General features: G+C 38.8%; 1 protein-coding gene across 2 annotated transcripts; it reads left to right on the plus strand.

Annotated features, from left to right (window-relative positions):
• The first annotated feature begins 1,122 nt into the window (after positions 1-1,122).
• LOC146718942 (BTB/POZ domain-containing protein 1-like) lies at positions 1,123-8,054 on the plus strand. 2 transcript variants are annotated; one of them, XM_085457943.1, is made up of 8 exons: positions 1,123-1,719; positions 2,919-3,075; positions 3,897-4,002; positions 4,094-4,291; positions 4,446-4,638; positions 4,731-4,818; positions 6,988-7,134; positions 7,229-8,054. In XM_085457943.1, exons 1-8 carry the CDS (start codon positions 1,304-1,306, stop codon positions 7,385-7,387), a joined length of 1,464 nt encoding a protein of 487 aa, XP_085314069.1. In that variant the 5' UTR covers positions 1,123-1,303; the 3' UTR covers positions 7,388-8,054. The 2 variants fall into 2 exon arrangements, with proteins under 2 accessions (XP_085314069.1, XP_085314075.1); XM_085457949.1 differs by having other exon boundaries at positions 4,509-4,638.
• The last annotated feature ends 3,504 nt before the right edge of the window (positions 8,055-11,558 follow it).

An 11,558-nucleotide genomic window follows, 5' to 3' on the forward strand; every position in this document is an offset into this window, starting at 1 on the left:
TCGACCTGACAAAAGAATAGACAAGCAGTGAGACCATGAGACAACATGACAAAGATGAAGTGGCACTTTCATCCATGTGTTGATAGCTACCACTGGTCGACAAAACGTCAGTCTTCTTTGACATATTTAGCATTTTCTAATCTTTTCTGACTGGGTTAAGTGTTTCACTAGCCAAAAGAAGACAATTACATTTCAGCGTTTTATTTCTTTATTAGTACACCTGCATTTATTAATTCACAGTCTATTGCAATTCACAGCTGCATCTTTTTTCTAAGAAAACACTAATCGTAGCACCGATTTGTAACACTGTTACCATGCATATAGAACAAGTATTACAAACATGTGTTAAACGCATATAAAATATTATTAATCAGTATTTTGGTGGTCCTGAGTATTTATTTATGTCATTTATGTCATGAGCTACAAATAAAAGTAAGATACCCCTTCAGCCATATTACTCCAATTTCAACCCTTTTGGCATAACATTTATAATAAAGTAATCATAAATGATTCTCTTAGTTCACAGAGGGTTGATCTATATGCTTTGTAATTGTTTGAATAACTATAGTGAATAGGGTATTCAAGCAAATATTTGCCAATAAATACTGAATGAGTATTTAGTACGAGGGACAATTTTTAACATATGTTTAATAATTAAAAAAGGGTTTTAAAAATTATAGAATACAGCAGCTAATATCTGATAAAAAGTTTACAATTGATGCCTGACCTTTATAAATAAAATTTTAATGGCTTATTATTTGTTTTTTATAAATTACACATGTATTTATTTATTTGTTTACATTTTAAGTTTGAATTAATGCGCCAATTGTGTAATGATCAAAAAATATTTGAAAAATTAAAAAATAGAGTGTAGTGCCTCTTGCTCACACGTCCGTCCACGTTTGAATGTAAATGCTGCTTTTAATAAGAATTTTATTATTTTAATTCTATTCTATTTAACATATTTGCCGATTGTATTGTGCCCAAAACGGTCATATAGATAAAAAGAAGGAAAAAAATCTGTATGTTAAGACACTGTTCAAGTTTTTTCTTTGTTCGTTTTTTTTTTTTTATCTAGAAGTGAACAATAAAGTTTCAGGACAAAAAAAATATTTTGGAGGAAGTATACCCACGCCACTTCCGGAGACTCTGTAGCTAGCAGGTAGCTAGTGATGAGTGATGGCGTCTGCTGCGATGGATACCACGTAAATGAATAACAACAAAAACATTACGGCGAGTGCGTGTCTGCGTGTCAATAACGAGGCCGTTTCTGTGAAAGTACACTGAAAAACAGTGTGTCGTTATGGCGACCGGGAGCAGTGGTGGCGGATTGCCGTCAAACCATGACGGTCAGGAGGCAGCATCCAACTCGGCTCATTGCGGAGCACCAGCAGCGCTCTCCAACGTCCCAGCCTCCGCTCCTACCCCGTCCGGCTCCCCGCCCGTCCTCGGCCTTCACCGGGAGCCCATGTACAACTGGCAGGCGACGAAGAGGTCCCTAAAGGAGCGCTTCGCCTTCCTCTTCAACAACGAGCTTCTCAGCGACGTCAGGTTCATAGTCGGGAAAGGAAGACAGGCCCAGAGGATACCGGCCCATAAGTTCGTCCTGGCCGCTGGCAGTGCCGTTTTTGATGCCATGTTTAACGGTGGGATGGCCACGACCTCTGCTGAAATCGAGCTGCCTGATGTGGAGCCGGCCGCCTTCCTCGCGCTGCTCAGGTAGGACAGGTGAACCCCAAGCCCTGCCTGCATTCGAGACCACCTAGTACCACACTATTTCCGGGTGGTAAAAACCTCATGCATACCTCATGATCAAAGTGTACATAAACATTAAAAACAGCATTTAAAAGTTAATCAAAGTCAAGGCGCTTATGTGGCCCACCATATTGTTTTTAGGGGATTTCTCATGTTTAACCCTAATGAAAAATACGAAACCTCGCTCTAACCTACTCTATTAAAAACAGTTTATCACTTATTAATTTGACTTCCTGATTTTAGAGGTCTCACAGCAAAGTGACCTTCAGACCTTTTCTTTCAAATTAAAGAATTTGAAAGGTAAAAACTCAAATACGAACTGCTAAGAAACTAATAATTAGAAGGGGTGGGTGGGGGAGGGTATAGCGATACAGTACAGTTTCACGATATTGTATCGACGCAGGGACACCAAATATCGATATTTTATTAGATGAATGAAAATAAACAGATAAATAATAAGTACATGAAAACACCCTGTAATACTACTCTACTAAGAAGAGGGCTTATCTCCTGCACCACCATCCTAAATTATAATTCTGATTCTGATTTAGGATGGTGGTGCAGGAGAAAATAATGCTAGCCAAGCAATAAATGGGCTCAACTGAAAAAAAAACACAACTATCACCACAAATGATGGACACACTCAGCTGGACAAAGTATATAATTGCCAACTTGACCCCATTCAATCACAGAAGGGCAACATTGATGGATGATTTTAGTGACATTGTTGTTATGCTTGACAATCTCATTTTGCAACAGAAAAATAACTGAAGCACATAACTTTATGTTATTGGATAAAATATATACTTTGATGATATATTTAGGTAATAAATAACTGTATATGTTATTGAAATACTCAGCTTATTGCAAAATGGTAAAAATTACAATTATAGCAAATCATGAGGGAAATATTGTGATAGTATCGTATCTCAGGGTGTCTGGTGATTCAAGCTAATAATGAGTAAAGAACTGTTGTGATTATCTAGAGGACCATTTCAGTTTATGCCAAATGAGTAGTGATGTTTGTATGAACTTGTTCCTTGTAACTCAAAATGTTGAGGCACCTCCATCTTAGCATGGCCTACAAATATTAAGAATTTACGTAGAATAACTATGAAAATGTAATTGTTCCCTTTGTTCTGGTGCCTGTTTCCTCTCTACAGGTTCCTCTATTCTGACGAGGTCCACATTGGTCCCGAGACGGTGATGACGACTCTGTACACGGCTAAGAAGTATGCGGTCCCTGCTCTGGAGGGGCACTGCGTGGAGTTCCTCACCAAACATCTCAGAGCTGACAACGCATTTATGCTTCTCACTCAGGTTACTTTCACTCTCCTCGACTATAGTGCATCCTTTACGTTAAAACTGAGAGATCCAGATGGCCTGGATTGTACTCTCGGTTTGTGAAATTTTTAATGTTGAAATATTCCTTTTAATTCTGCAAGTTAACTTGCTTGGTTTTGAACCATCCTCGATGGCACTAGATATAAATAGTCAGATTTATGTAGTCTACAAAGAGTCAGATTTCTTTAATGGCGGGCATGAATAGGGTTTTAATATCAGCTATGTGTATTTTTTTTTAATGCATTTTCCAGGCAATATGTTAAAAAAATCTAATGAAAATCTGGCATTGCTCTTACCTCTTACAGTTAGAGATAAACTGTATTTCTTTTAAGTGTGTGTGTGTGTGTGTCAGCACCAGACCACCTCCCAGCCATCGCTGGCAGGACTTTTACAACATTAGCTGTTCTATTTTTGGTTTATGCTGCCGTTTGTTTGGGTTCAGCATTCTGTTCAGTGGCTGGCTGCTGTGCCCTCAGGCTGCTACTGAATCTGATTGGGGGGTAGAAAAGGTCTCAGCAGCAACTAGAACAAAACTATAAACAATACTGTAAATAAGCTAAAGCAACCATATTCTGAGCAGTGTTTTCTTTATTAGCAGTGGTGGTTTGGGAGATTTATTCATTAGCATTATGAGGTTCCACCCAACTTGGATTGTTTTAGTGTTTGCATTAAACTTTCAGTTTTGTTTTTGCTTGTTCTAACGTGTTTGGGGGTAAATTCGATACCCTCCTTTGCTGCGTTCAAGATAAATGACCAGAATCGACACTTACATGGATACTTTTGTGGTCTTGTTACAGGCCAGGTTATTTGATGAGCCTCAGCTCGCCAGTCTCTGCTTAGACACCATCGACAAAAGCACAGCAGATGCAATAAATGCAGAGGGATTTACAGATATTGACCTTGGTATGTGAGCGTTTATGATCAGGTGTTTTCTTGTCCACGGTTTGCATGCGACTTGTTAAATATTAAGACTTCTGTGTATTTGCATGTGTAGACACTCTTTGCGCGGTGCTTGAAAGAGACACACTAAGCATCAGGGAGAACCGTCTGTTTGGAGCGGTGGTCCGCTGGGCGGAGGCTGAGTGTTACAGGCAACAGCTTCCTCTGACCGCGGAGAACAAACAGAAGGTTCTGGGGAAAGCCCTCCCGCTCATCCGCTTCCCGCTCATGACTGTTGAGGAGTTTGCTGCCGGTAAGTGAATCACAGAAATATGAGTTTATTTGCAATGCTGTGATGTTTGCAACACTCTTCTTACCAGTTCAGCCATCACTAAGCATATCCATCATGTTCCTCATGTACAACTCAAACCACAGAAACCAGTTTGATATTCTTTCTTGTGCAACAGGGCCTGCCCAGTCTGGAATATTGTTCGATCGGGAGGTGGTAAATCTGTTTTTACACTTTACAGTAAACCCCAAACCGCGGGTCGACTACATCGACAGGCCTCGCTGCTGCCTCAGGGGGGAGGAGTGCAGCATTAATAGATTCCAGCAGGTTGAGAGTCGATGGGGGTACAGTGGTACCAGCGACAGGATCAGGTGAGCGGAGGCTTGATGGTTGTTTTTTTTGTTTTTTAATTATTAACACTTGATTTTTCTCATTTTCTTTCCATCTCTTTCTCTCTCTGCAGATTCAATGTTAACAGAAGAATATCCATAGTGGGTTTTGGCTTGTATGGTTCCATACATGGACCCACTGACTATCAGGTCAACATACAGGTAACTTCTGGCACGGAGACATAATGAGGTTCAAGAAAAAATACTTACACTGCTGATGAGTGGGTTTATAACTTTTTAGTAGAACTCAGTGTCATTTCATTTTTATATTATTGCCAGCAAGTAAAAAACAAAACAACAACTTTGAAATATTAAAGTGAATAAAAAAAAAAAAACACAAGAAAAACAACCTTTTCTAAAATACAGAGTTGTGGTAACACAAGCATCAATCCTCACTTAATATATCTTAGCTTTAAACTATAAGTTAAGTGCTCAGTGTGTAAAATCCCCCAAATTATTCCTCAAGGCTTTTAACTAAACTGCAGCCAGGTCTCTGTAGCTTGCATGAGCATACAGCATATGCTCAAACTAAGAGCTAGCATTGGCCAAAATAATGATGAGATATACATAAGACTGTCCTGCAGCTTTGTATACTGTGTGTCATGTCCAAAGAAATTGGGATGGAGAGTGAAATGTAAACAAAAACAGGATACAGTGCAAATCTCATAAACATGTAATTTATTCACAGAAAAACAGAGAAAAATGTCACATGTTTAAAATAAGAAATTTTTACCACTGAATGAAAAACATCAGCTCCTTCTGAATTTGATGGCAGCAACACCTGTCAAAAAAATTGGGACAAGGGAAACAAAAGAATGGAAAAGTAAGCGCTACTGAGTTCAGTAACATGAGAGGCAGAGTTTCACTGTTTTGCAAAAAACTGCAAATCTACAAATTGTGGGACAATTTCAGAATAATGTTCTTCAGTGTGAAAGCAAGCGAGACACCAGTGTATAATCTGTATGCCTCACTTCCTTATACCAGTATAATATTTATAGTAAGGTAACTGAACCCTGACATTACCCTTGGGTCTTCCTGTTATTTATTACGGTTATTTATGCATCAAAGCTTTTATTCTATAATTACAGGCAAAAAAAAGCATCGTTTTATATAATACACACATAATACATTAGTTACTGTTATTAATCCTCTTAGCTGTAGAGTCAATCTAGCTAGCTAGTGTTTCCAGTCACATCAGATTTTGCTAGCAGTACCATTAGCAGGAAGGAAAGCATACATTAGAAATTAGTGGACTCCATTTCCAATCTAAAATAGCCAGTATTGCTCAGTGTTGGTGCTGTAGAGGAATGGAAGAAAGAGACAAAGGCAAGGCGTTAAGGAGCGGGCAACTCATCCGAGTCCCTCACATTAAGGTTACTGCACAGGCTGCTGGAGGTAACCCAGAGCTGGAAAAGATCTTATTTTTTTAAGTAACGTTACAGTCCGCTCACACATTGGCAATAAAGATAAAAACATTGCTTTTATGAAAAAAGCTGAAATAATGTTAAAAAAATACCGGTAAGTGGGGAAATTAAAAATCTGAACACAGTAGTAATATCCTTTCCAAAATATGCAATAAAGATACCAAAAAAGGGTGTGCTGTCTAGATCTGCTTTATGGTAACCTCACTCTCTTTTATTGTGTAATTTATAATTCCTCTTTATATGACGGTTTTCTCTGTTTCCTGCTTGAACACAAGCTTTAAGATAAAACATGGCTGAAGATACTGCGATTGCTAAAAGCGAGTGTTCAGTAGCTGACCTTTTATCTCTGTCAAACACCAAGCCCTGACAAGTGTTTGCCTTTCAGTTATTTTACTAAAAATGCGCCATCAAATGCCAACTGACTTGTTCAGTTCCCTGTATTTGTTAAAAAGTCTAACAGAAGCTTCTGTACACCAGTGAACAGCCCAGGTTCTTACAGTGCTCGGTAGATGTTCTGATTACAATCTGTGATGTAAAGGTCCAAGATTTGCATCGTCCCTGGATTTCAAAGTATAGCCTGGGGCCCTTTATGCGTGTGATCCCTCCTATCGCTGCTGCTCATCTAAACTAAACCAAAACCCCAGTCACACAGGCGAAAACGATCGACGACTGAATTCAGCAGTTTAGCGGTCACAGGCTGGTCTCTGTGCCTGTTAACTTTAGTCCCCAGTAAGAAGAGACATAGCTGAATATGTGCTGTGTAACAGTTTATTTCAGGGGGCTTCCACGTTTGTTACAGCTACAGAAATCCACCAGTAAACAGATGTGACACTGATGCTGCCAGCTGTGTAAAAAGTTGATTTAGTTGTTGTACATTCAGTGAAGACTTTCTCCTGTTCCTCTGTAGATCATAGAGAGCGACAAACGCATCACACTGGGACAGAACGAGACAGGTTTCAGCTGCGATGGCACAGCAAACACGTTCCGAGTGATGTTCAAAGAGCCCGTGGAAATCCTACCCAACGTCAGCTACACTGCGTGCGCCACCTTAAAGGTCAGCCCGAGGTCACTGTATTTGAAAACTGAATTGAAGGAATGATTGAAAATGAGCTTAATTTAACGTCTGTCTTTTTAATTTTATAACTCAGGGCCCCGACTCGCATTATGGCACTAAAGGGTTAAAGAAAGTGACCCAGGAATTGGCATCGGGGGCCAAGACAACATTTTTCTTTTTTAGTTCACCTGGAAATAACAACGGCACATCCGTGGAGGACGGGCAGATACCAGAAATCATCTACTACAGCTGAACTCGCTGCAGTGTCATTCAGGTACACTGAAACAAGGAGACCTCGGACTGCTGGGAAGACTGGACTGTTCTTAGTGCCTCACGAGCCTATGGAATAACGAGTGTGTGTGTGTGTGTGTGTGTGTGTGCTGTATGTGTGTATTTGTCTATACGATGTTGGTGTACAGGCATGATCAGCAATGTGGAAACAGCCTGAGTTGTGGAAAAATCACAGCTCTGTTGTCAAAAAAAAGAAGAAAAGAAGCTTTTCGGGGGACAAAGTGTATCATCGGCTATGAATGATCTAAATACAGACACATCCTGGAGACAGGCCTGAGAGCTGTCTGTTTGTTAACATGTGAATCTGAGCTACACGTCAGACTGCAGACAGTTACAATCTGTTTTGCTGATGCATTTATCCAAAGTACAATATTTACATTTTTTATTATTTTTTTTATTGTGCACTGTTTATCATGTATTCAACATGTGTCTGTTCAAGTACTTTGTTTTGGCATTGTAATCACGCTCCGTGTGTGTATGTTGTGTAACATTGCCAGTGGTACATGCTGTTATTTATGACTTCATGTTTGCTTAGAGTTAAAATGAAAAAAGAAGACGGAAAAAAAACCAGCAACAACAAAATAAACGTTCCAGTTTTATGGGGAAATAAATGTTTTGGTTTTTTTTAATATGGCTTAAAAGGTGAGTTTTTTTTTTTCCTGTTCCAAACGCTGTGGTAAATATTTATGTACAGTTTATATCATTCCTCTTTGTGTCACTAGGTGATGCCAAATCCTCTACATGCATTCAGATACTACAAAACAGATTAGAGGAGGGGGTTGTGAGACGATCAAGGGAAGTAATCGGCGTCGTGGTTACAGTGTCGTCCTTAATCCTGACGCACATCTTAATAATGCCCAATTATTCTTTGCTGGATGTGCTCTGTTCTTACTCTGCCAGTGAAAAGAAGGCTGTCCTCTGAAAGCTGCGTCTACAGCTCAAAAGATGAAGTGCTCTTTAATTGCATAATGTGCACATTCATATGAAACAGGCAGTGCAAACAAGGCCACTTTAGATGGCTGTGAGTGGGCTTTGACGAGGAGAGTGATCCACGAAGGCTGTCAGGTGAGTCACCGGGACCTGAGAGCTTCTGCTGCCTGCCCACTTAGACGGCCCTCATAAGAGAAAGAACCAAGAAAATCAGTTTGAGGCAGCTTTTTTTTTTCTTTTTTTCACCACCCACGACACAAAACACTCAAGAACCAGGAGGACAGATAGTCCACAGCACTACCAGTCCTCTAATTTTTACCTGTACTTTGTTAAAAAATATATTTTAAAGTCTTCAAAGAACTTAATAAAGGCTTCCTGTTACGTCTGCCACAAACAGGCAAACATGGAGCTTATTGGGAATAACTCGGTCACAAGGATGATTTCTTGCACTTATTAGATTACAAATCCATGACAGGGATTTGTGGTTTCTCTGATGTGTGCGCTTGTCTTTCTAGATGTGTGGGTGGTGTGAGGCTGGTTAGATGGCAGATGAATGAGCCGTCTTTCACAGAGTGAGCCTGAACATGAACACTGATGACAGGAGAGGGGATTTTTCTCTCTGCTGTTTTTTGACAACAAATGACACTGACTGTACAGGACTAAATGGTTTATGTGGTGCTGAAGCATGATTATAATCAGGAACCCCACTTTTAGTACTCAGCCTAGAAATGGTTCCTCTAATTAGTGTGGCTGCAAAAAATGTTGTGCAGCAAAACTCTCACAGTACCAAAAAATGATGCTGACATATGAGCAGGTAGTATTACCTGCATGTGGTTCTTCTGTTGTGAAGGAAGTGAAGTGAAGCAAGGTCTTTACTCTCTTTTCTGGTTTTTAGCATTTTTATAAAAACACATTTTTGTGTTTGCCAAAGACATGCATCATATGTGTATGATGTGTCTGTGGTTACAGTGTGTATTTGTCATTTACATTATGTACCCAGATGTAATTGTGGTAATATAACACACCTAAAGGATGCACACACTCCTGTCTTTATCTGAAGACACAAAGCAACAACAGCAAAAATCACATCAGTGTCAAAACTGAATCAGGAAAACCTGAAATATTTTTCTTTTGGTCAAAAGCTGAGTGTGGTAAGTGTTACACCAAGCAATTTTTAGACTACATCAGTTGAGCCAATTTCCCAGACTTCACGCAGCTTTCTCTACACACAAAATACAAGGGGTTTTACACACCTTTGTTTTCACATTTGTGGCAATAGTCCCTAGGATCTTTTTGGATTTCCCTAAAGGAAATTCAGTTCAGTGATTTGTTTACTCCTATTGTGTCTTGACAATTGTGTTGATTAACTGAAACCACACAAAGTCATTTTTAAGGCTACATTTAGATGCTGATCCTAAAATGTTACCTGGGTCAGTCCAGGTCCCCACTCAGTCACTCATCCTGGATTTTAGCTTTATTGCATGTGCAGCCTATCCTTGTTTGTCAGTGTACTGCATCTTAGCACCTACATTTATTTAAATATTCTCGTCAAGATCCAGCTTTCTGTGTGTGTGTGTGTGTGTGTGTGTGTGTGTGTGTGTGTGTGTGTGTCCATCACGACTTAACCTGCAGGCAGAATGGATAGTGTGTGAGTGTGTTTGTGTTCACCTACTTGTCCAGCTGGTGGGAGTTATGTAATTTGTATTCCAGTGTTGTGAGACAGTTGGATAATTAATTTTATATATATATATATATATATATATATATATATATATATATATATATATATATATATATATATATATATATATATATATATGACTTTAACACTTTAACACTTTCAAGATTATTGAAATTGTGAAAACTCGACCTTCCGAAATGGTCAAGACAGCCGGCTGCTGCCTGAATTTAGTTCTGCCTGAAGTTTCATACTCCCCACTGCTTGCCAAGTGCTTGCTGACATATGACTGTGTGGTGAGCATCACTGAACTGATCCTGCTAAATTGCGATGCCTCTCACTTCATATTCTATTATACTGTACGCAGTGCACGTTTTAAAGAACTCTGAATTTGATGGAGAATACATGTCTGTGCGATTAGAGTGACAGTAGAGCGATCAGGCCGTGCACTCCTCATAGAGAGATGCTGAAGAGGAAAGGAGAAACCGAAATGACACACAACAGCCCAATTTATGATTTTTATATAAAAACTGTTATAAAAATTAAAATCAACATTTCATTTATTTTGAAATTTACATTATAGGGCATGGTTTTTTTTTTTCACTTAACAGAAATAGATACAATTGTTTTGCTATTTGTAATTCAAATATTTTTGGTTATTATCTCAAAATTTAACTTTTTAAAAGTTTTTTTTGCAGAATTTTTTCTCAACAATTCAAGTTTGTAAGTCCCAGACCAACCCAAACATTTACATCATTTAGAGGGTACCTCACAAATATTGGAGCTATTAAGCCAAATGTTTGACTTATTGATGAAAGTGGAAGAAAAAAAAACTGTCATAGGCATGTGCCTTCACTTGTGGTGCTAAAAAAAAATCAGTTAGTTCTAACAGTGAGTACTGAAAGTAAAAAATGTACACAAAACTCTCAATTTCACAAATTCATTGTGGCATCTCCACCATTCATGCCTTCATTTCGGACTTGTCGCCTTCATCATCAGATTTTTCTTGAAATTTTATGTTAAGTTTTTTTCCCTTTGCATATTCAACAGTGGAGGAAAATTAAGAGTGTCACTCATAAGAATAAAGATGGCACCCTTTTATTTACGTAGCTAAAATGATGGAGTGCAGCAGCATGCACAACACCAAGAATCAGAGACTGAAGTAGCTCGATAAAATAAATCCATATTTATTTATTTATTTATAACTGTGCATTTCTACCATGTGCTTTTAAAATTTTGACTCATTTTATAAGTATTTCATTCACAGTCAATCAGGAAAAGGATAAACAAAGGCATATTTCCTACATTTAGCTGTTTGGGCAACTGGTTTTAAACAAAGGGACATTTTCTCTATTCACAAAAAATCTGCACCTTTCCCTCTTGAATCTGACTTTTATTAATATTCAACAATGTAAATTATCAGCAGTGGTTCGATGTGCTGCTCTGTAGGACGCTGATGGTTGTCATCTTGAAGGGTAATTGCAGCCTAGACGGCAGTAAGCACAGGGCAGGTTGAAGAATGAGG

The sequence above is a fragment of the Copadichromis virginalis genome, linkage group LG1 (genome assembly GCF_057382275.1).
Source record: "Copadichromis virginalis isolate Kocher_CV1m ecotype Utaka linkage group LG1, C_Virginalis_male_GT1.1, whole genome shotgun sequence".
In the NCBI taxonomy this organism is placed as follows: domain Eukaryota; kingdom Metazoa; phylum Chordata; class Actinopteri; order Cichliformes; family Cichlidae; genus Copadichromis; species Copadichromis virginalis.